We start from the raw sequence: 24876 nt of genomic DNA on the forward strand, positions 1-24876 counted from the left end.
ATTAATTTCAGTGCAAGAAAATGCCATATACGCTTCTCCCCTTGGGTATTTTGTTCTTTTTAGTATAACTGGTAGCTGACTTATAGTTTGCAAAACTCACTTTTTCCATTTGTTTCTTTAGGCTGTGTGCAATATTGCGCCTCGTGGTGTCTATGTTTGTGGCAATGCGACTACAACATCTGGCCTGACTGTAACTCTGTCTAGAGACAGTTCATCTGGAGATTTTTCATTGGAAGCTGGTGCCCTCGTGCTTGGTGATCTAGGTACTGTACAAAAGTGTTATTTTAAAGATTAACACATTTATTATGGCATAAGGTTTCATGGACCATGATCCACTTCACTTGGAAGCATGAAGTGTAGTCCTAAACAACTTGGGGCCAGGTTACCCTTTATGTCCCTGTTTCACCCTTTATGTCCCTGCCCAGTCCTTACAGCTCTCAAGAGGGAGTAGAGAGTTTACAATTGGTGTGTGTGTGTGTGTGTGTTGTGGTGGGGTTCTTATCTTCCTCCCTTTTTTTCTTTTTAAATACATTTTAAAGACCATGGCTTTGGCAACAGAGCTTTGGTTGCCACTAAAGAATAGCAGTGGCCAGAACACTCCTGCTGTTGCATTGGAAGCTTTAAATCAATTTTGCTGCATGGTTTTATCCTGGTTGTGCTTTTTATACTGTATTTTGTATTTGTGTTTTTAACCTGTTGGTTGTTTTATTATGGTTTTAATTTTTGTGAACCGCTCAGAGAGCTTCGGGTATTGGGCGGTATAAAAATGTAATAAATAAATAAATAAATGTATTTTTAAAAATAAAGTAAAAAAGTAAGAAGTCCTCCAACACACATACTTGTAAGTCATTTTTCTGCCAAATTGTTTTATGCCCCTTCTCTTTGGTTTGAGAGGTGTGCCCTAAAATGCCCCCCACCCAAAAATATATATATTCCAGTATCAGAGGCAGTAGGTCTATATACATCAGTTGCTGGGGAACATGGGAGGGTGGGTGCTGTTGCACCCGTGTCCTGCTTCTGGGTTCCTGATTGACAGCTGGTTGGCCACTGTGAACAGAGCGCAGAGACTGGACCCTTGGTCTGATTCAATATGGCTCTTCTTATGTTTTTGTGTTGTGAGTAGACCTACGTAGGATTGCTCTATGACTTATCTTTGAACAGAATTAAGTGCCTTGGCTTGCTCATGTGCAGTTTTGAAAATTAGTTTTGCAATATGTATTTGCCCTGAATTAGAAATAGGGAGGCGTGGGTGGAAACAAATCTTGATATGATTTACGCTTTCTGTAGTGCAACAGAGGGTTATGCATTCATTTTCTGGGATGCTAAATTGGGAACATCACAAGTAAGTGCTGAGCAGATGGTTGGCACGGTAGTCTTTGATCGCACCAATTTCCTATTTGGGGTAGGGACTGAATCTACTTTTCAAGCAGATGTTCAGCACTGTCTAAGCTGTCAGCACTGATCATCTGTTGGCCATGCAGAACTGCTCTGCATGTGGATCTCAAGTTAAATGCTACAGGTTTTTCTAGAAAAGTCTCACATCGGCTCATTTCAGACCACACGTTAGTCAACGCAGTGTGAAAACTCCACTTAACGATTTAGTTCATAGGGAGTGCTCCCTACACAACGTGTTCTAACTCCGCCGTTGTGTGTCTGTGGACTACCGTGGAGTTGAGTAAAATCCATCACAACATTTGATTGACAGTTCCTCCGCCCTCTTTCCTCCCCCAGTCCTCCCAGTAGTATTCCATCAACCATTGCTGCAAAAAACCAATCCAGGCGGCACTTGCTCCTTTCGCTGCTCTTGCGAGGTAACTCTGTAGCCAATGGGAAAAGTCAAGTCAATGCAATGGGCAACTCCACAGAGCCCGCCACACAACACAACGGTTATGCAGGAACTCTTCTCTGCACAGCATGGATATTCTGCATGGAGCGTTTTCCAAAGAAGACTCCAATGTTGCATGGTGTTTTCCTGCCAGACAACACGTTTCTCAACGGTGGTGTAAAAACTCCACCGTGAAGTTCTAAAACCACTATTGAGAAACGTGTTGTCTGAACTGAGCCATCAAAACTGATGGGTGCTTTAACGTATTTTGAGAAGCAGCCGTTAAAAATAAATTAAAATTGCGTAGTTCAAAAGAGTTGGAATCGAAAGTACTGATTTGGAGAACAGCTTTCAGCATATTATTTTAATAGAATCCTTCGATGCCTTTGACATGTCAATTGCAAAAGTTCAGGAGAGATGTCTCTGCCATTTTTTCACTTCTGTAAATTTATTTTTAGGTATTTGTGGAATAGATGAATTTGATAAGATGGGGAGCCAGCACCAAGCCCTGCTGGAAGCTATGGAACAGCAAAGTATCAGTCTTGCTAAGGCTGGTATTGTTTGCAGTTTGCCAGCGAGGACATCAATTGTAGCTGCAGCAAATCCAGTTGGGGGACACTATAACAAGGCCAAAACAGTATCTGAGAATTTAAAGTAAGTACTTCTAAAGGTGGGGCATTTTTCATGTATTAATTTTTGTGAATTTGGTGTGATTTTTTTTTAATGAAAAGTTTTCAGAAATGTTAGAATTGGTTTAAACATATATAATAGTTTTCTTTGAAGAGACTCCATGTATTTGAAATCTTTACGCTATCTGGGTTTTCAGAAATGTTTGGCTTAGAGAGAGAGAGAGAGAAACAGAGGCTGTGCCCAACTTTTAGACATAGATATATTGTATTTGATCTTTCTCCTATATAGAATGGGAAGTGCTTTATTGTCCCGATTTGACTTGGTATTCATACTGCTGGATATACCAAACGAAGATCACGACCACTTGCTTTCTGAACATGTGATGGCAATGAGAGGTGGAAAACACACTGGATGCAGCAGTGCTGTAGTGACTCGTGGGAATTCTCAGAATTCAAATGTATCTGTCCTTGAAGCTGTTTCAGACAAACCATTGTCGGAAAGATTAAAGGTAACATATTCTCTCCATGGTTTTCCTTTTTTAATATTGTCTCATATCCCCACGGAATGATTACTGGTTTCTTAGAGATGATAAGCTTTAGCAATATTTTGTCCTGCCTTCCATATGGAAAATGAGAAGGTGGGGGGTGGCTTAGCCGTTATTTTAAACATTCTCCAGCTCCTACCAATTCCCCTACTGTAGCAGGTATAGTAATGTGGGGAATCAGTAATCCCTCATGCCTTTTTGGGTTAAACTTCACTTGCCTACTAGTGATTCTTCTAAGCTTCAGTGAAACCTCTTGATACCATAAAGCCTCCTTTATTTCCCATTTCCTCCAATTTTGTGCCCTGCGTCAATTGTCATGTCCTGCCTCCCTTTTCCTTTCCTGCTTCCCACATTTTTTTTTTTGCCATCCAACTGCTCTTCACTGTTTTTTCTAAAGCATCTAGGAATTCTTTGTAGACAGTACATCCAAATGGGGGTTTCACATCTGGGGCAGTATCCAATGCTGCCCATCCGCGAGTGGGCCCACTGCCACTTCTGTTCCATGAGCAACCAGCCCTGCCGATTCACTTCTGCAAGTGGCATCGACTGCTTGCAGGATACAGATTTTGAACTTCCAGGGGCAAGCCCCAAAACAAGCGGAAATGCTTGTTCCTGGAATTGGCATTTCTGCTTGTTTCAGGTTGCCACTGGAAGTGCTAAATCCCTGTTTCACAAATAGTGGGTGCCACTTGTGGAAGGAATCCTGCGAAGCTAGCCACTCGTGGGCGGTCTCCATTGGATACTGCCCCTGGTTCTGAATTCGTTTTTGTTAAAATTTAAAACTGGTTCATAGACTGTCCTGAATCTCGATGTTTATGTAATAACTAGGACTGTGCATCACAGCTTTTCATCTTCCCCTTTTCAGCAACAGACTCCTAAAAGCCCCTAGGTTAGGGTGCTCTCTGGAGTGTTACCCTATGAGGTGCAAAGAGCTGTCACTGGAAGGAAATATTCCCCCTTCCCTACCTGCACAGAAGTGCTTTCCACTTGCGCTCAGGGTGGGGAGCTGGATTCTAGCCATTGAGTTTAATTTATTATATCACTGCTGTGTTCAAGATGTTGTGAAAATGGATGTAACAAACACGACCTACAACCGAATGACTTGCAGAAATACCTATGACTGAGCTGAGAGTTCAAGCTGGCTATTCCTGGTCTAACTCTTTACCCATGAAAACTACTGTGCTGAGTATCTAATGGTGTTATTTGCTGTTCCAAGTGAAGTGGAACCTTGTAGTATCTGAACCATATTTTTTAATTGTTAGGTCATTCCAGGAGAAAACTTTGACCCAATTCCACACCAACTGTTAAGGAAATATGTTGGCTATGCTCGGCAGTATGTACATCCCAGAATATCTCCGGAAGCTGCTCAGGTCCTCCAGGAATTTTATCTTGAGCTCCGACAACACAGCCAAAGAGCAGATAGTACACCTATTACCACACGACAGCTAGAGTCATTGATCCGTCTTACTGAGGTATCCTTTCATTCCATATTCTTGTTACTAGGAGTTTTACAGTTGGCAGGTATTTACAATTTACACACTTCTGAGATATTAGTGGATTTTGAAGTTGGGGTACAAAGATTCTTTTATTTATACTTCCATGATATAAAAAACCCTGATTTATTCTAATTTATTTTAACAATGATGCCATCAGCACCATATTTTGATGCTGCCGCCATATTTTTTGTGCAAATAAAAGATTACTGTAGAGCATGTTAAAAGTTTTATTTATTACAATATTTATATAATGCTCCCCATCCAAGGATTTTGGAGTGGTGGATAAATAGAATAAAAGAATACACATTAAAAATTACATTTTTAAAAGAAACAAAGTGCAAATAAAACCGTGGAATGAAGATAAATCTATTTTGTTCTTCATACCCAAGTGCAGACTCTTTTCACATAGCCTTTCTGGTCTTGTTAAATAAGGGAGGAGCTTAAATTGGTTTTGAAACAACATATTAGCTTAATTTTAGTTATGCTTTTTAGGCACGGTCAAGATTAGAATTAAGAGAAAAAGCCACCAAAGAAGATGCTGAAGATGTAATAGAAATAATGAAATACAGGTAAATACACTGGCTAAAGCATAGTTATAGCAAACCAAATGTCTGTGGGGTTCCAGTGTGCACTTGGAGCTCTCTAAAAGCAGGTGCTGTTTTCATTTACTTCTCTGTTCTGTGGACACCTCCTTTGGGTATGTGGAACTGTCTCCTACACTAGAATGAACGAATACCCCTTATCCACTTGGTGGTCTGTGTACACACTGGAACCCCTGGATTAATGTAAATAATTAAGCGTATTTTTTCATGCAAACTAGCTAATTATTACATGGTAGACATTAAGGGGGAAGTGTGATGATGCCCGAAAGGTCATTATGTGCTGAATATTATTGCCCCATATATTGGGAAATAGTGAGGAGCAAGTTATAACATTCCTTCCCAGTCTAAGAAACAAGCCTTGGACCTTGGTTGTAACCACATAGTGCCTTACTATGTATTACATGCTAATGTATATAATGGTGCTACAGGACTGTTTAGGTTTTTTTGTGTGTTTTTTTAGCATAGCAGCTTCAAGAGGGGAAAATTAGAACAAAGAAGTAGCCTGGGGGTGCTTAACCCATTAAAAGAACAAAAATACAGATGCACTTGTTGGGATTGTACGTGTTTTTAAAAAAACATTTATCAAGGGAAAAATTTGTCTGTAAGTCAAAATAAACTATGTGCTCTTAAGAACAACTGCCCAATACATTCTGCATTCAACCTAGTGATGAATGTCCAATGAGTGTTTATATTGAAAAGTTTATGCTCACTGAGTGTCTCTAGTTTTTTGGGTTTTTTTAAGATTTAGCATAAATTATGGAGGCAGAAGAAAATATCGATAGGTGCTGAACCTGGTGAATAGAATTGCAAACTGTGTAAGCTTTTTTCGTAATGAATGTTTCACATCTGTACTGTGGTTAAGTACGGAACTGTTCCAAATGTGGTTCCTCGTTTAGTTTGCATTGTTGTCACAATTACTTGTTGATCATGTATGTTTTGATGTTCTCTTCCACAAGCATGTTAGGAACTTACTCTGATGAGTTTGGGAAGTTGGATTTTGAACGTTCTCAGCACGGTTCTGGAATGAGCAACAGGTCACAAGCAAAGAGATTTGTTTCTGCCCTTCATAGTATTGCAGAAAGAACATACAACAACCTCTTTGAGCTTCAACAGCTTCGGCAGATTGCAAAGGAAGTAAACATAAAAGTAAGTCAAAGTAAAAATGTATATTTGGGAAGAATGAAATTAGCTATTGGCACTATCAGTTGAAAAGAATAAAGTTATGATTCCAGTATCTGTACTTCCATTGATCAGAAGAACCCAGTCAAATTTAATTTATATTTAAGTGGAAAATTATCAAGGAAGTTCAGTGCAGTCACATTTTACTTCAAAGAAAAAAGAAAAAGAAATTTCTCTAAAATGAGGGAACTGTTAAAAGGGAAGTTGAAGAGAGCTAAATCCATTCAAAATACTTGGAAGTTAATCAAAACTACAAAAATAGAAGCTCAGCTAGAATGTACAGCACAAGTCAAGAAAGGGAGCACCAAGTCCACAAGGTCACCGGCACGGTTAACAAGCAGTGTCAAGGAAGCTATTGTAGAAAAGAGGGCTCCCTTCAGAAAATGGGAGTCTTGCCCAAGTGAGGAAAATAAAAGGGAGCACGAGCTTACACTAAGGTGATGCAAGCAGATAATAAGAGATGAAAAAAAAAAACATTTTGTGGATATGAAGGCCAACAATAAAGCATTCTTTAAATATATCAGAAGCAGGAAACCAGCCAGGGAAGCAGTTAGATTTGGGAGAATTATTTCATTTAGATTTTTTTTCCTTTTATGAATAAAAGCTACTGTTTTATTCTTCCAGGTAACTGATTTTGAAAACTTTGTTGGATCTTTAAACGATCAGGGTTATTTCTTGAAAAAAGGTCCAAGATTATATCAGCTTCAGACGATGTGAATAAACTCGGCAATTGAAGAAAACATTGAAGTGACTGATATGTTGGAAACGCTCCAATGGAACACAACATGGTGCTGTGTTAAGGATTATTATATCTCATAGCTAACTAAGGTTAAGATGAAAGACCCTTTTAAAAATCAGTATCTTCAGGTACATCAACTTAATCCAAGCAGCATAATTGCACATAATGAGTGCTAAAACTACTCAAGTAAAGTATTGTCATGACCATGATGGGGGAAATGATCTTGGCTGTATTAGGAAGTGCTGGAAGTGCCAACGAGAGAAACTGATGCATTTGTTAATTTCACCTTCAGAAGGAGCTGCAAGAAAATATGTTAATACCTTTCCTGTCAAAGGACAATCAGATGTTAATTGCAATTGCAATAATTTAAGATGTTAGGTAGACTTTCATGGTGCATAGTGCAGGAAACACCCAACTCAGTTCAGACAAGCAGAAACAAGTGTGCACATGAGCTTTCTCTTGCATGCAACTTCCTTCTCTGTTTCTTCTTTAGTTCTAATTGCAGCTTGCTGATTAAGACATTGCACTAATTATGACAGGGAAGCTATGCCATGTGTTAGAGGGAAGAAGGGAAAGTGGAAGTCTGCAACTCATTCCTGATTCTATTTGTTGCCTATTAACATGTCAGTTATGAAAATTCAGGTACTAGTAGTCAGCTCCTTAAAGTTAATGTTACTAATTGTAATAAAGCCAAATGCCATAATTTAATGTTTCAAATTGTCCCCTTTGAGATTTTGCTTAAATGTAACAAACTATTTTGTTCATAGTCTTCCAGATTTTCATAATATATTGTAACTAACATTTTAAACTGAAACATCAGTCTTCATTTGTATATGTTCAGTGTATTGTGAATGAGCGTTCTTGAATGAGTAAAACTGCAAAGCTAACTTTATACCATAAACAGTGTACAATGTTGGGTTATTATTTAAAACAGGCACAAACAATGATCAAACGTTATCGAATGTGCTGATTGATAGTCATGTAACATGTCAAGTCAATGTATTAAATTCCAGTTATGTGTACAAAGTGCATATTTTGTGAAGACTTTGGAATATAATCTATATTGTATTTTGCCAAGAGGATTTATATGTCGCATGGTTGGTGCAGCAGCTTGGGGGCAGGCAAATCCAAGTGGTACATATATTACAAATATCTGTTTCTGGCATCATCTCCCTCAGACTTAGCTGAAGGTGGACGGAGCAGGGAAATAACTCGTCCTATTTGCAAGTCACAAGTTCAGTTTACTTTTAGCATAGATATGAGAACTTTTTAATCATTAAATAACTTCAGGGCCTAGAACTCTCTAGCTATACGGTACGCACTGCAGTGAAATATTTTCTACCACCCATCTTTTACATTGGACAAAGCAACAGCAATACTAAACCTCATGCAACATCCCTGTTAATAAGAGATAAAACTGGTAATAGTCTTTCACTGATGGTCTTTAATGCTTTTATTACATTCAGTTACGTGTTAATAAACATAATGGGCAACTTCAAAAGGTGCAATTCTATGCACGTTTAGACAGAAAACAATGCTTACAGCTATCTAAATGTGCAAGGATTGCACCCTACATTGTTTATTTTAAAAACCACGTAGAAGTGAACAGGTGCTTAGAAAGATCTAATAGGACATAAGCTACGGGTGTTTTGTGGAGGCTATATACTGCAAAGCACTGTTCTGGTCTGCTGCTGGCCCAGTTGAGGGAAGAGGAAGTGAGGGACTTCGGCTAACCTTCGTCTTCAACGTAAGTAATAGGCTGCCTGCCCCTTTAATAAGAGGGTTTAGCTTCGCCGCAAAGCACGGTGGAGTTGTCGCAAAAGCCACGTAAAGCATTGCTCTGAGGCAGAAAGAGCGCTTAGGCTAAGTTGAATGGGGAAAGGTGAGGCGGCGGCCACCGGCGGGGGGAGCAGGCGAGGAGGGGCATGTTGCCGCTGCCCCTCCCCGTCGGAGTCCTGTTAGCGGGCGAAGAGGTCTCCCCACCCCCAGCGCCCACCAAGCCATGTTGGCCGCGGCTTGGTTGGTCAAAGGCAGCGCCTGTGGGTGGGGGCTCCTGAGGAGCATAAGCCCGGGGCGGTCCGTTAGAGCCACCGTAGCGGCCGCGAGGCCAAGAGGAGGCGCGCGCAGCAGCGACCCCCGCGCGGCGCTCGCGGCCCCTTCGTCGAACGGCCTCGCGGCGGCTCCGTCCTCGCCTCGCGTGGAGCGTCGTCAACTACTGCGCGTGCGCCCGCCCATCTCCCAGCAACTATTCGCCTCAGCATGGGCCCCCTCTTCCTCTCGCTCCTGCCGCGGGCCGGGACAGCCGTGCCGCACACGCGCCAGCTACGAGGGCCCGCCTCGGCAGCCCGCAGGCTCCTCGGAGCGCAGCCCTGGAGGCGCGAAGCGCGGTGGATACGCTGAACTGGTAGGGGCGGGCAGTGGCAGTCGTCCCCTCCCCTTTCTCCCCTTCTTTCTGGCTGAGGCGGCCGCCCTGAGCCCCACGGGCGTCAGGTGGGGCCTCACAGGGCTTATTCGTTCATTTGGTTTTTACTCCGTTTTCTACCAAAAAATGGTGCTCGGGGCGGCTGAATGCTGCTCCACTACAAACAACCAAAAGACATTCCCCGTTAGAAAACGAGGAAGGTTCCGCTATTATTTTTTACCCTGACATGCTAGTTTTCTATGTGCAGGAAAGTGTGTGTGGATGTGCGCGGGGGGAGTGTCGAGTGGGAAAAATGTGGTACGATCTAGAAAGAGGCTAACTTCTCTTTTAGGCATCATCCCACTGGCCCCGTTTAGAAGACACCTTAAACCGTAGCTTTAACCACAGTGAATAAGGCCTTTTACTTTATTCACCATGTTTAAAGCCATGGTTTAAGGCAGCACTTTCCAAACTTTTCATGTTGGTGACACACTTTTTAGACATGCATCATTTTGTGACACAGTAATTCAGTTTTACTAGCAAACAGGACGTTAAACTAACCCCCTTATAAGAGATACGGAAACATACATAAATTGTAATAACGAAATGTTGGGGACACAACATATCTCATGAAAACCTTTCATTTATATTTTAAAAAATATATGATTTGCAAGATAATATACATTTCCAAGACTTTTCACATTTAGCCAATTTTGTTGAGCTGTGATCGAGCGGCGGTTGAGACAGTGCTCTATGAAAAAACTGGACCCATGGAATTTCTCGAATGCGTCACTTGAGGTGCATCCGCGTCATCAGAAGTGACGCGGAATCAGCTGTTTCGACCCAATTACGCATACTGTGCATGCGCAGTACCTGTATGATCCCTCAACCATGGTGTGCATACATGGATATATCAGAAGGGGAATATACTAGTGCACCATACTAATCGGCACCTTTGCTGCGTAAAAATGCATGCAAGTTGATATTGCTTATTTCACATAAATTCAGAGGTTTCTCGTTACGTTCGCCTTTCACATCTACACACTGCAGCCGACACACTAATGTGTCGCGACACACAGTTTGGAAAGCTCTGGTTTAAGGTGTCTTCTGAACAGGGCCACTGTGGTTGAGGAAGTGAAAATGCCTTTTCTTTCTGCCTTAGAGAATAACATTCCTCCCTCCCCATCCCTGGTCATTTCTGTGCATGTTTAAACTAAGGTCCAGGATTGGTTCATCAGGAAATTGCCGTACTGTGGTCTGCAATCTTGAGGCCCATAACCCACTTCCATCTGTGCTTGAAATAGCTCCCCATGTGGGTCTGCCAGATCGCTTGAGAGGGACTGACACATGCTGCTGGGAAACTCAGATGTTCAATAGGCAATCGGGCACAGATCCACAGGCAAAACAAATCCAAACTATTCTATAGCCATGTGAGGGCTGGTACAGTAGTTATATTTTCAATATCTTTGTATTTGTTTTTCAGTGTATCATGGGGACATAACAGGATTGTAGTAACTTTCCATTTAAAAATGCATAGTGCAATTTTTCTGGTCTGAGAAGTACTTTCTGCAATTTCCTGTATTTTTGCATTTTGAGTAACTATTATTATGAATGTAGCTCCTGTGAACACTTAGTTATAAGAGTTAGTCGAGTGTATTACTTTGCCACTGTATGAAGATTTGAAAAACTGGATGAAGTGGTAGACTAATTGTGATTGATTAAAATACACCTTGACGAGCAAAGCTCTGCCCAGGAGTTTCTTTACAAGCAGCTTTGGCTGCACAAATTCATATCTACAACATTTAAGTAGTGGCTTGAACATGGGATCAATATATAAAATATGCAATGTTGTCTTGCCTCTCCTCAAGCGCACTGTTTTTCAGTGGAACCCAGTCACACATTTAGCTTTGAATCAGAAAGAAAACAAGGGCATGTGTGAATCAAGCCTTTTGAACAACCAGTTCCTTACATAAAACAGGTGTTCAGTATTATGAGAGGATTCTGCCCTCGATTCTGGGCATGGCCAGATTGTTCCCACTTGACTCTTCATACAAGCGGGAACAGCTAAACAAACCACAGAACCCCCTCAATCTGTGATTTCTTTACCATGATGTCCAACCTGGGGATCCTGGCTTGTCTCTCCGCAAACAAGCCGCAGTCATAAGCCAACAACAAACCATGGCTTATGACTCTGGCTTGTTTGGGAAGAGCTTCAGATGTGTTAAATAATTAATATTTAGTTTTAAGCATTATTTAGTTTGAAAAATTATGCCATGCCTTTGAATAAGTGTTCCCAAGTAGGCTTAAAACAGATTACAATACAAAAAACAATCTAGTGATCCTTGCTTAGCAACTAGTTGTGGGGACAGAGTTTTTCTTAAACAATATATCAATACTTTGTCTTAAATTCTAAAAGAAAATATTTCATAAACTAAAGCTGTTCATTTTTTCAATTTTTTGGAGAATAATAATACATTTATTTCTTACCCACCTCTCCCTCTGGATCGAGGCGGGGAACAACATTAAATACAACAATACAATACATAAAACTGGTTAAAATCAAGTGTGCTTGATTTTTAATAACCTTAAATTCCTGCTATTTTTTGTTTTTTTCAGTATGAGAATCCTTGGACGATTCCTAACTTACTTTCAATGGTACGGATTGGACTGGCACCAGTTTTGGGCTACTTGATTGTTGAAGAAGATTTCAATATTGCATTGGGTGTGTTTGCTCTGGCTGGCTTAACGGATCTGGTAAGTCATTGTAATACGGTTTTGAAAAGCTTTACAGACAGGAGAAAAGCTTTCAATGCATTTATTTTAAAACTATAATGGTTCAATATGTATAGAAGGGTTTTCTCATTTCTTTGATGTACAGTTTGATAAAGGAGACTGACTACGTTATTAACCATGCTAAAAATTCTATTTTAAGTTTTGAGAACAAATTTATAATCTCTGCCCCATTTTAAGAGCATTTGTGAAAGACACTTGTTTTTCAAGGGTGCTTTTAATACACAGCAATTTCCCAAATATACATGTGTATATCCCATTATAGTCTGCCATTATAAGTTGTCTGGGGCATTATACTCCCCACTCCCATTATATCCCCTAACCCCAGCATTTTCCATTTATCTCTTCTAACTGACACTCAACATTCCATGGCTACTGAACATGCTTAGTTCAATATACTATAGTACTTCTGCAGACTTTGGAGTTCCTAGAATCCTAGATTAGTAGAGTTGGAAGGGGCCTATAAAGCCATTGAGTCCAACCCCCTGCTCAGTGCAGGAATCCACCCTAAAGCATCCCTGACAGTTGATTGTCCAGCTGCCTCTTGAATGCTTCTACTGTGTAAGAGCCCACGACCTCCCTAGATAATTGCTTCGTGTATCATTTGAACATGGTCAATGTATTTAACAAGCAAACTGGCTCATCTAGCAGCAGTTTTCATGATCACAGTAGCAGTTTATTCAGTTCTCCCAGCCACGTTAATACTTCTCTCTTATTTTTCAGTGGCTTCATTTTGGCTCCAGTTGTATAGGTATTCACCTCCTGAGTTTGCTGTTGGAGGGAATGAAAAAGAATGTATTGCATATACAGTAAAATAGCCATTTACACTAGTTGGAGACAATTTAATCAAATCCATTCTAATTCAATTCCCAATTTGGCATGTGCTCGCACAGCTCTGCAACTTTGTGACATAAAAAGTATATGATAGTATCTTTTGTTAGAAATCTGGCTGGAGTTCATTGTTAAGGGTCAGGATCCGAAAAGTAGTCCATGTGCCTGTGAGAGTTTTGGCTTGTGTTTGTCAAACCTTCCCCACCCTCCAGCTTCCCTATGTCTCATAGCAGCCTCTTGAAACTGAAGAGGCTTTCAAAAGCATCCTAAGCAGGGGTGTGCTGCTTAAAAGTAGGGGGCGGGGGGAGAGCCAAAAAATCTTCCCTAGATATTCTCAAGTCTTTGGGCACATTTAAAATTCTTTGGATCCTGGACAAAGATTTTAGGTCAATAATAGCGTTAAAAGAATTGCTTTTTTCTAACTCACTCTTTTAACTTTTCAGTTGGATGGCTTTATTGCACGAAATTGGGCCAACCAAAAATCTGCTCTGGGGAGTGCCTTGGACCCTCTGGCTGATAAAATTCTTATAAGTATCCTGTACATTAGCCTGACCTATGCAAATCTTATTCCAGGTATGCAAAATTGCTGTATTTCAAATGTTTCTTGTTGAATGGCTCAAAGAGAGCTAATAATTGTTAAGCGTTAGAAGTAATGTTTCTAATGGTAATAGTTTTCCAACTTGCTCTCACAATTCAGTACTTGGATGACGTGCCATCATGACTCAAGCTAATTAACCTTTTGCTTAAATTCATATTGAAAGTAGGAGCAGAACCACTGCAGTGCAGTGCCTCAAACTCTCAGCCCAGACAGCCTATTCAGAAGGATACTTTGTCAATGGTATTGAAAGCTGCTGAGAGGTCGAAGAGAATTACCCTTCCCCTGACCCTCTCCCAGAAAAGATAATCTCACAGGGCGACCAAGGCAGTTTCCATTAAATAACCAGGCCTGAAGCCTGATTGAAATGGATCTAGATAATCCACTTCATTCAAGAGTGCCTGGAGTTGTCCTGCAACTACCCACTCAACTACTTTGCCCAGGAAGGGGATGTTAGCTACCAGCCTATAATTGTTAACATCATCTGGGTCCAGATTTGGCTCTTTCAGAAATGGCCTAATTACCATCTCTTTTAAAGAGGCTGGTACCACTCCCACTCTCTCTCAAGGAGGAGGAATTTCCAACCATCTGGATCCAGAATTATAGAAATAGACGAGTTAATGGATCATATTCAACTGCAAACATGGCAGATAAATGGGATCATGTAGAACTTGTAAGAGATTTATTTATTGACTGGTTATAACCAGAGTTAAAAAAAGTCTCAAAGAATCCGTTTGTTTAGTTTGTTTTAGTTTAAATCATAACATGAGGCATGTGTCCCCAATATATTGTGTGTTTATGCTTGTGCTGGTGAATATGTGGGCAGCAAATTGAATACCACTAATTTACTACTAAATGGAAGAAACCAAGTGGTTCTTGTTTTCTCTTTATATGCTAATGTGTCTTTGGATGTTTCAGGTGTAGATTTGTAATAGGTTTGAATTGTCTCTCACTATGTATATGCAGATATATTGACATATAATTTTGATTTTCCCTCCCCAGTTCCTCTTACATCTCTGATCATTTTAAGGGACATTGCATTAATTGCTGCTGTTTTTTATGTTCGATACAAAACTCTTCCTCCACCAGTAAGTACGCAAGTATTCATTTTATTTTTTTCCCTTTTAAGTGTGGTGACAGGATGTAGGTAGAAGAGGCAGCAAGCCAACATATAATGAGTAATCTTTGTTAGAAAGTGACCCCAGGTTTATTTATTTATTTATTTATTACATTTCTATACCACCCAATAGCCGGAGCTCTCTGGACGGTTCACAAAAATTAAAAACATTCAAGGTATAAAACAACAGTATAAAACCATAATATAAAATACAATATAAAAGCTCAACCAGATAAAAACAGCAGCAGTGCAAAATTACAAATTTAAAACACCAAGTTAAAATTTATTTATATACAGTTAAAATACTGGGAGAATAAAAAGGTCTTCACCTGGCGTCTAAAAGCATATAATGTAGGTGCCAAGTGAACCTCCTTAGGTTGCTCATTCCACAGTCGGGGTGCCACGGCAGAGAAGGCCCTCCTCCTGGTAGCCACCTGCCTCACTTCCTTTGGCAGGGGCTCGCGGAGAAGGACCCCTGAGGATGACCTTAGGGTCCGGGCAGGTACATATGGGAGGAGGCGTTCCTTCAGATAGCCTGGCCCCAAGCCGTTTAGGGCTTTAAATGTTAATACCAGCACTTTGAATCTGGCCTGGACCTGGACTGGCAGCCAATGAAGCTGGAAAAGGACTGGTGTAATGTGGTCTCGTCGACCAGTCCCTGTTAGTAAACGTGCTGCCCTGTTTTGTACCAGTTGAAGTTTCCGGACCGTTTTCAAAGGCAGCCCCACGTATAACGCATTGCAGTAATGAAAACGAGAGGTTATCAGAGCATGGATAACTGTAGCTAGGCTATCTCTGTCCAGATAAGGGCGCAGCTGGTATATCATCCTAAGCTGATAAAAGGTGCTCTTTGCCACTGAGTTCACCTATGCCTCAAGTGACAGTTCTGGATCCAAGAGCACCCCCAAACTACAGACCCGATCCTTCAGGGGGAGTGCAACCCTGTCCAGGACAGGGCAAACATCACCTCGCCAGACAGATGAACCACCCGCTAACAGTACCTCCGTCTTGTCTGGATTGAGTTTCAGTTTATTAGCCCTCATCCAGTCCATTACCGTGCCCAGGCACTGGTTCAGAACAGCCACTGCCTCACCTGGGTTTAATAAAAAGGAAAGGTAGAGCTGGGTATCATCCGCATATTGATGACACCTCAGTCCACATCTCCGGATAACCTCCCCCAGCGGCTTCATGTATATGTTAAACAGCATAGGGGATAGGATAGAGCCCTGTGGAACCCCATGGCTTAGGAGCCACGGCACAGAGCAATAATCCCCCAGCACCACCTTCTGGAATCGGCCATCCAAGTAGGAGCGGAACCACTGCAACGCAGTACCTCCAACTCCCAGCTCAGACAACCTATCCAGAAGGATACCATGGTCGATGGTATTGAAAGCCGCTGAGAAATCCAGGAGAACCAACAGGGTCGCATTCCCCGTGTCTCTCTCCCGACAGAGGTCATCCCACAGGGCGACCAAGGCAGTTTCTGTTCCAAAACCAGGCCTGAAACCCGATTGAAATGGATCTAGATAATCCGTTTCATTCAAGAGTGCCTGGAGTTGTCCTGCAACCACCCGCTCAAGCACCTTGCCCAGGAAGGGGATATTAGCCACCGGCCTGTAGTTGTTAACATCCTCCGGGTCCAGGTTAGGCTTCTTCAGGAGTGGTCTAATTACCGCCTCTTTTAAAGAGGCTGGCACCACTCCCTCTCTCAAGGAGGCATTTACAACTTCCTGGACCCAGCCGGCGATCCCCTCCTTATTTGATGTAATGAGCCATGAGGGGCAAGGGGCAAGCACACAGGTGGTCGACCGGACTTGGCCAAGCACCTTGTCCACATCCTCGGGCCTCAATAACTGAAACTCATTCAATAAAACTGAACCGGACGGCGCTCTGAACGCCTCTACGAGTGGAACTGCATAGTGTGGTGTCAAATTCATGACGAATCTGAGCAACTTTATCTTCAAAGTGCTGTGCAAACTCGTCACAGCATGCTACCGAGGGTTCAACTATCTCACGCCCTGGCCCAGAGTGTAACAGGCCACGAACCACCCGGAAAAGCTCTGCCGGATGACACTGAGAAGATGCAATGCTGGTGGAAAAGAACTGTCTCTTTGCCACCCTCACCGCCACAGAGTAGGCTCAATAGTGAGCTCTAACCCGTGTTCGATCAGACTCAGCACGAGTTTTCCTCCACCTGTGTTCTAGCCGTCTCCCCTCTTGCTTCATTGCCCTCAGCTCAGGTGTATACCAAGGAGCTGACTGGGCTCTGCTCAGAGGGAGAGGACGCTTGGGTGCGATCGTGTCAACCGCCCGAGTCATCTCTGCATTCCACAGAGCGACCTGGGCTTCGACAGGAGCACCGGCCATACCAGCAGGAACTCCCCCAGAGCCCTCTGGAATCCATTGGACTCCATTAGCCTCCGGGGGCAGACCATTTTAATAGGCCCCCCACCCTTGCAGAGGGGAAAGGCCGCCGAAAGTCTAAACCTCAATAGAAAGTGATCTGACCATGACAAGGGGGTAGATGTTAATTCCCCCACTTTCAGATCACCATCCTCCTGCCCAGTCGAGAAAACCAAATCAAGTGTGTGTCCCTTTGCATGTGTTGGGCCGATGACATGTTGAGACAGCCCCATGGTTGTCATGGTGGCCATGAAGTCCTGAGCCGCCCTGGATACAGGAGCCTCAGCATGGAAGTTGAGATCCCTCAGAATCATCATTAGGATTATGGAGTCAAGAATCTAGAGGTTTCTCTATTTATAGACATAGATACACATAACATAGTTTTGGCTTATCACAAATAGTGTACCATAAGAGCTCCTAATGATATTAAGGAGTTCAAGATGGTAGATTTTTTTTTAAATAGATAAACTTTGGTACTTGAAAAGATGTGTAATGGTTGTACAATAACCTAGAAGGCTAACATCTTGTAGTGCATTTACTACCTTGCATTTAAAATTGTATTTTAACTTGGTTTTAATAATTTGATCATTCTCCCATGCTTGACTTAATGTATTCCCTGGATTGCTGTGATTCTGTCCTCAGCTGATCCTCTTTCTACCTGTCTAATCAGTCCCTCCATGTTTCCATGAGATGACGCCCTTCCTCTGCTTTCCCTCTGCCTGTGGTGGTCCCTGAGGGCTCCTTACTTTGCTCACTACTATTCATATATACATTGTCCCTGGATAGCTTCCTCACACTGCATGGCTTTCAATTAATAACATCCATCCCTATCACTAAACCCCAGAACGTGTTTCCTCTCCTAATTCAGTGCTCTTTTCAATCAACATCAACATCCTCCCTGTTGATCAGGCACAAAGTGTTGGTTTTCTCTTGGACTCTATTCTCTTTTGCCTCTCATGTTGAAGCCCATTGCTAAATAATGTCACTTTTCCTTTTACAACATTACAAAAATAAGACTGTTCTTTTCTCTCCTCTCAGCAAAGAGTAATGCAGCCTTTTTCTCTCTGATTGTCTGTTGTTTCACCTTGATCCGCTCACACCCATCCAGCATGTGAATCCCTACACACTTCCTGATCACTTGCAAATCCTTCCCAAGCTTCAAAACCCTTACTTGCAAAGCCCTCCATGGCCTCTTCTTTCTGTGATCTTTGCTTCTGGAGTCCCACCATCAGAAAGTCCCTTGCTCCCTGTAATAAAACCAGCTTTTCTCTCTTGCTGCCCCATATGCCTGGAACTGTCTCCCTCCACCTCCTTTATTTCCTTAAAGTTCCTAAGACTATTTTAGATCATAAGCCCCTTGGTTTAGGGACCTGTTATTTTAAAGCACATGGTGCTAAATAAATTCACTGCCACGTATAAATATGAAAAATGAGTGTATTACTTTTCTGAATACATTAGTTCTGTTTTATCAGCTCACATGTTAATAGGAGTGTTTTCCCCCTAATGTATTAACTTTCTATCTTTCACAGAAAACACTTAGTAGATATTTCAATCCATGTTATGCCACTGCTCAGTTAAAGCCAACATTTATCAGCAAGGTAAGAGTGATTATACATCCTGCCATCCGTTTGGCATCCAGAATATGTCATCCTGCAGCATTGTTGAGTCTCCAGAGAAACAAGAGATGTGCATGCTCTATCATGGCTCATCCCCTGCTATAAAAGTGTGAATGGAAATTGTAACAAATAAATGACTACCAGATTGCAAGTGGACTTTAGTGCTCTGTTCTCTGACAGGGACTTTGGCGTAAACCAACCACAAGGCAACTATGAGGAAGGGCTTGGCTGCCATCCTGCTTTCCCTGTTCATCTTGTCATTGCTGTTGTGTAGAATCATAGAATAGTAGAGTTGGAAGAGGCCTGTAAGGCCATCAGTGAGAGAGCGGGGGGGGGGGGGCGTTCTAAGCTCTGATCTAGCAGTATGGGTTAGCTTCTTAAGCACCTGAAATCTCTTGTAGTGAGAAGACCAGAATGGGGATACTTTGAGTATTTCTCCACTGTCTCGGTGCTGAATAATTCCTGGTTTTAACAATTTTATTATTTTCTACAAAGAATTAAAAAAAAACAAGCAAAGAAAGAAAGCATAACAGAACATCACATACTTAACTAACAATATAATACACTGCATCTAATAAAAACACATATACAAAACATATAGGGCCATATTCCATTTGAGGCAATCTTCATGTCAGACGTACAGGCTGTCAGTAACTTCACTTTAGCCAGCCCAGTGTTATATCTACTTTTTACGAAGAACATCTAAATCATGGCTTGACCTCATGCCCTGATTCTGATATAATGCTAAACTATGTTTTAGCATTACTATATGAGCCTTACTGAGTCTCAGGCGTGTGCACTCCGACTCTCCTTCTCAAGTGAAAGAGGAAGTGAAGCAGGTGGCTACCAGGAGAAGGGCCTTCTCTGCTGTGTCACCCTGGCTGTGGAATGAGCTCCCTAAGGAGGTTCGCTTGGCACCTACATTATATGCCTTTAGACGCCAGGTGAAGGCTTTTTTATTTTCCCAGCATTTTAACAGTCTATAAATAAATTTTAACTCAGTGTTTTAAATTTGTAATTTTGCATTGCTCTTGTTTTTATCTGGTTGAGCTTTTATATTGTATTTTATATTAAGGTTTTATACTGTTATTTTATACTTTGTTTTTAATTTTTGTGAACTGCCCAGAGAGCTCTGGCTATTGGGCGGTATAGAAATGTAATAAATAAATAAATAAATTTGAAGGCTTCCACTTAAAATATAGAATAAACCAGAGTTTTCCATTATGTCCAAACCTGGGAAACTGGTGAGTTCAAACAAAGCAGAACCTGAAACCACAGTTTGGTGCTGATTTATTTGAATAGTTACAATAAGCCAGTTTCCCAAATTTGGATGTAATTGAGACTTATTCAAAATTGAAAGTGGAAGCTTTCAATCCTTCAGAGGAGGAACAGGGGAAGCACATGAGCCTTAGGTTTGCTAAACCTCATTCTCATAATGGTAAACTAGCATTTAGGAATGGTTCAGTGGTGACAAAGTAAAACTACTGCAGTTCTTAAATGCTATATTTTGACTTTACACTCTTTGCATTGCTTATCTGAGGGTACTGTCCAGTTAAACACTTTGTGTCATTGGTTTCAATGCGAGAAAGTAATGCTAGTGTTGTAAGACTGCAGTTTTCCTTTAATCTTTTACCAGATGAACACGGCAGTGCAGCTCATTTTAGTGGCAGCTTCATTAGCAGCTCCAGTTTTCAAGTATGTGGACAGTGTGTATCTTCAGACCTTATGGTATGTCGCAATTTTTGTGATATTTCTAATTTGTGAGGAAACAGCTGATTCAGAAAGAATATGATAAATGTGTAAAATGGGAGCCTGAGCAGTTTAGAGGTTATAGATCTGTGTTTGCTTAAATCAGGTTAGCTCAACAAGTTGGTTAATAAACAACCAGTCTACAAACAAATTAGCAGTTAGAACTGAAATAGTTTGCAACACTTTCCCTTGGAAGCAAGTGCCACTGAGTTCAATGGATCTACTCTCATGTAAATGTGCATAAGATTGCAGCCCCAGGAATGGTAAAATAAATGGGATTACATCCATATAGACTGAGTTTCTATTTATGGTGAGCTGGTATGTGGTACTGTTTTAAAAAATGGGATCCTCTCTCTTTATGAACTAACTAGATGGCCTTGCTCAGCCTCGGCACCCATTTGCAGTGTGTGGTGGTACAGTACTAACCTACCTTGCAAGGTTGTTGTAAGGATTGTAACAAGATAATACATATGAATGACTTTGAACATTCTGAAGGACCATAAGCCTTCCCCAACTTGGTGCTCTCCAGGTGGTGTAGACTTCAGTTCCCATCAGCTCCAGCTAGAATGGCCAGTGGTTAAGTATATTGGGAGTTGTAGTCCAAAACATATGAAGGGCATCAGTTTGGGGAAGATTGGACTATATGAATGCTAAGTACTGTTACGGGGAGCAGGTGCTTTGTATACAGGAAATCCCAGATTCAGTCCCCAGCAGTTCCAATTAAAAAGGTTCTCAGGCAGCAAGTTGGAAAGACCTGTATGACAGCTGCAGCAGAGACTAGTTGGACCAGTGGTCTGACTCATGTGGATTCATATTTTGGCGTAACTAGGTTTTCATTTGAGCTTCCAGGCAGCCGTGTCTTACAAATCAAGTCTTTGCTGCCATAGCACAAATGTATTTTAAGTGTCCCCTGGTAGTAGAAAGTTGTGATGCTTTAGGCTCAGTTTTCCTATCTTTTGTTTAGAAACTAATATTGTTTCTTTCCTGAAGGTGCATCACTGCTTTCACAACAACAACATCTGCGTATAGTTACTATTATTACGGCCGGAAAACAGTTCAGGTGCTGAACAACAAATGAAGTCTTGCAGAGTGATTACTCAACTCTTGGTCCAGCGCTGGCATGGTATAGTCCATATTTGGATTATGGATAAAGAACTTTTCTTTTGATAGCTTGCCTCAATTAAACCATGTCTTCACAGTGAATTTAAAATGAAGTTTTGATTATGTAAATATGCAGAATTTTCAACGTAATTTTTCAATTTGTTACAAATAATTTTTTTTAACCTTAATGTACTTAAACACATGCAGAAGTCATCACCTTAATATTGTATGCTTTGGTCATTGCTTTTCAGAAGTTTGCACTTATTTTTAGTGTACTTGGGATTTGATGCATGCACTACACCCTTTGATGCATCTGAATTGGAAAAGATACTATGGAATACTTGGCACAAGCAGAGCCCAATTCAGTTTCATTGTATTTAGGGTGTAATCCAGTCATGGGAGCAATTGTTGGCACAGCGTGTTGATGTAACATGGCAGGTAGTAAAAGCATCCCGATCCTTTGTTGCTATGTGGTCCTGTTGATGTGCCCTACAGTGTTGACAAGGCCATTTAAAATACAATTCTTCCCAACAGCGTAATCCTAGGAGTTGATGTGCTAGCATGAAAGCGTTTAAGGAAAGGAATCCTTAATTATGCTAGCACAGGATGAATCTTGTCATTATGCTAACATGCAGTCGTGCTGCGCTAGAATGGTAGTGCAAATGTTGAGAATCAAATTGCTGATTGAACCCTAAGTATTTGTGGTAAGATAAAATATAAAGGTTCTCTTCATAAATTAGACATAATTGCTAAATGTGTTTAAATAAGGAAAAGGCTGATATAGTGGGTAATAAAATGAGCTATGAATTGGTACCTATTTTGAATCTTGGCTCGTGACAAGACTTCACTGAGTAGGATCTTTCAGTCTCAGATTTCTATCTGAAGTATAGGCTAATACTGACTTTATCTTACAAACTTGTAAGGCTTACACCAAATACCTTTGAAGCATTTTGAATGCTAAGTGTTACTTAAATGTGAAGTCTTGTTACCTACCTTATCAAGATTTATGCTTAGTAGCACAATCCTATGCATGTTTAGACAGGAACAGTCATACAACTCCCACCATTCCCTAGCCAGCCTTGCTGGCTGCAGAATGCTGGAAGTTATAGGATGTTTTTCTATCTAAACATCAAGTTGTGCCCTAAGTTGTTTAATGCATCTAGTCCTTATGAGTTTCTGACATTTTTTTTACATAAAATTTAAAAATATCTAATACACTATTGTATAAACTACTGTTAGTAGACAGGAAAATGCTGAGATTTTGGATTAGTAAAATTGATGTAGGAAGTTGGAGAATTTTTTGGAGATGTTCATACTATAACACAAGAAAACTATAAAAACAAAGCTAGTTAAGTCGAAACCAAAGAAAGCATTTCTTACTACAGTCTGATCGGCTTATACATTGTTGAGAAGTTCACTGAGATTAAAGTCTTAAAGGGATTTACAAATTCAGCCTCAGTAACTAATCATTAGGGAATACAAAACTCATGCACAGGATTTTGTTAAAACCTAGGATTTTTCTAGAAGTTAAACACAGGCAAATATTCTATCATGTTAGTGCTTGGTCTGAATCATTATGCCAGTTCTCTTAATAGCAGAACTGTGCAACTTATACAAGTCTTTTTCTTTTTTACATTTCTTATTTAAAATTGCATAAATAGGGATAAAAACAAAAGATTTCAGAAGTGTATGGAGGCACGTAGCATGTTTTGCATGTGGTAAGCAAGGTATTAAGCTGTGCAGGGATGAATAAACTGAAACTGAACTTGAGCATGTTGGATTATGCTGCTATCTCACCAGAAGTGAATTGATTTACTGTGGAAACAAAGGCTGGTGCAATGGAGGGAGCTGGGATTGTATCTATGTATAGGAACAATTTTAGTACATTTTATATATTTGAACTTGTATAGAGAGTGTACATTGAAAAGATCTTTGATACTTTATGCAACCTCAGGATACTATGGTTGAATTGTGTTGCAGTATAAAAAACAGGATTCCCCCCCCTTTAAACTCCCTCCCCTAAAAAATCTAAAAAGAGGATTCTCCACTCTCCCACCCTATTTACCAAGGCAAAATAGAACGTGACATACTGTAGAAGCTACTCAGGTACATTCCTTCAACTGGAATGTTGCATCTCTGATCATTACTGAACCATGAATGAATGTGCAGCATTGTCCACAGTCTGTGCCTCTGCACTTTCAAAATAAATCGTTTCAATGCCTTGACTATGCCTTAATTGTGTTGTGTGTGTGTCCTCTTCCAGTCTGACAACTTGTGTTGCTCTAGCATCTACCACACAATCATAGCCAAGATTTTGCACCAGGGCAGTAATGTTGAATAATGTCACTACGTTGGAAACCGCTAGTTTAGCCAGATGTCATCAGATACGTTATGCAACATCAAAGCAGCTGAAATAGGGATAAAACTGGAAATGACTACCATGCAAAAGGCCTTTCAGCTTGCATGAGCCAGCTACTAGAGTGAAAAATTACATGTTTAATATTTAATACTAAATCTCTTACAGAGGGATTCATACGGAAATGGGTACTGGATGGAACTATCACCTGATGCTAATGCAGGCTGTTGTTGCCTCTTGCAGCATCAATAGAGCCAGTGTGGTGTAGTGGCTAAGGTGTTGGACTGGGAGTCGGGAAATCCGTGTTCTAGTCCCCACTTGGCCATGGAAACCCACTGGGTGACTTTGGGCCAGTCACAGACTCTCAGCCCAACCTACCTCACAGGGTTGTTGTTGTGAGGATAACATGGAGAGGAGGAGGATTATGTACGCTGCCTTGGATTCCTTGGAGGAAAAATAGTGGGATATAAATGTAATAAATAAATATTAATATTAGCCTGGTCAAGTTAGTCTGTTTATTTATTTACAATATTTCTATACCACGCAATATCTAAAAAAGATTTCAGAGGTATACATAGGTATAAACAATAAAGAGAAAAAATACTAAAAAAGCAAATTAAAATTGTTCAATTAAAAATAAAGGACCAGAAAAAAGTCTGTTTCTAGCCGTACATTTGCACTGCCATTTAGCAGTCTAGTTCTAATCCCCCTCCCCAATTTTTAAAATCCTCAAATATACATGTGATGTACTTTGTTCTGAAATCAGACAAAATACTCAAGCGATCTCAGCTGTTAATCTATGCAGGGCTAGGCCCACCAAAGGGACCTAGAATCAGAATGATGTTTACAGTGCAACCCTCTGGCACTGTACTAAGAAGTAAATCCTATTGAGTTGAAGCGTG

At 40.9% G+C, this 24876-nt stretch overlaps 1 protein-coding gene across 2 annotated transcripts in view; it reads left to right on the top strand.

Annotated features, from left to right (window-relative positions):
* LOC134398096 (DNA helicase MCM8-like) overlaps window positions 1-23843 on the top strand; it is a 39091-nt gene extending 15248 nt beyond the window's left edge. Inside the window, exons 12-23 of one of the 2 annotated variants that reach the window (XM_063125308.1) lie at window positions 122-263; window positions 2284-2479; window positions 2744-2963; window positions 4262-4471; window positions 4988-5064; window positions 6054-6243; window positions 12033-12170; window positions 13481-13610; window positions 14635-14720; window positions 18682-18750; window positions 20405-20496; window positions 21508-23843. In XM_063125308.1, coding sequence (XP_062981378.1) covers window positions 122-263; window positions 2284-2479; window positions 2744-2963; window positions 4262-4471; window positions 4988-5064; window positions 6054-6243; window positions 12033-12170; window positions 13481-13610; window positions 14635-14720; window positions 18682-18750; window positions 20405-20496; window positions 21508-21595 — 1638 coding nt within the window. In that variant the 3' untranslated portion in view covers window positions 21596-23843. Of the gene's footprint in view, window positions 1-121; window positions 264-2283; window positions 2480-2743; window positions 2964-4261; window positions 4472-4987; window positions 5065-6053; window positions 6244-6900; window positions 8102-12032; window positions 12171-13480; window positions 13611-14634; window positions 14721-18681; window positions 18751-20404; window positions 20497-21507 lie in introns of those variants that run through there. The other variant, XM_063125309.1, reaches the window with a different exon arrangement.
* Window positions 23844-24876: the final 1033 nt, after the last annotated feature.

This window comes from Elgaria multicarinata, chromosome 4 (genome assembly GCF_023053635.1).
Source record: "Elgaria multicarinata webbii isolate HBS135686 ecotype San Diego chromosome 4, rElgMul1.1.pri, whole genome shotgun sequence".
Classification (NCBI taxonomy): Eukaryota; Metazoa; Chordata; class Lepidosauria; order Squamata; family Anguidae; genus Elgaria; species Elgaria multicarinata.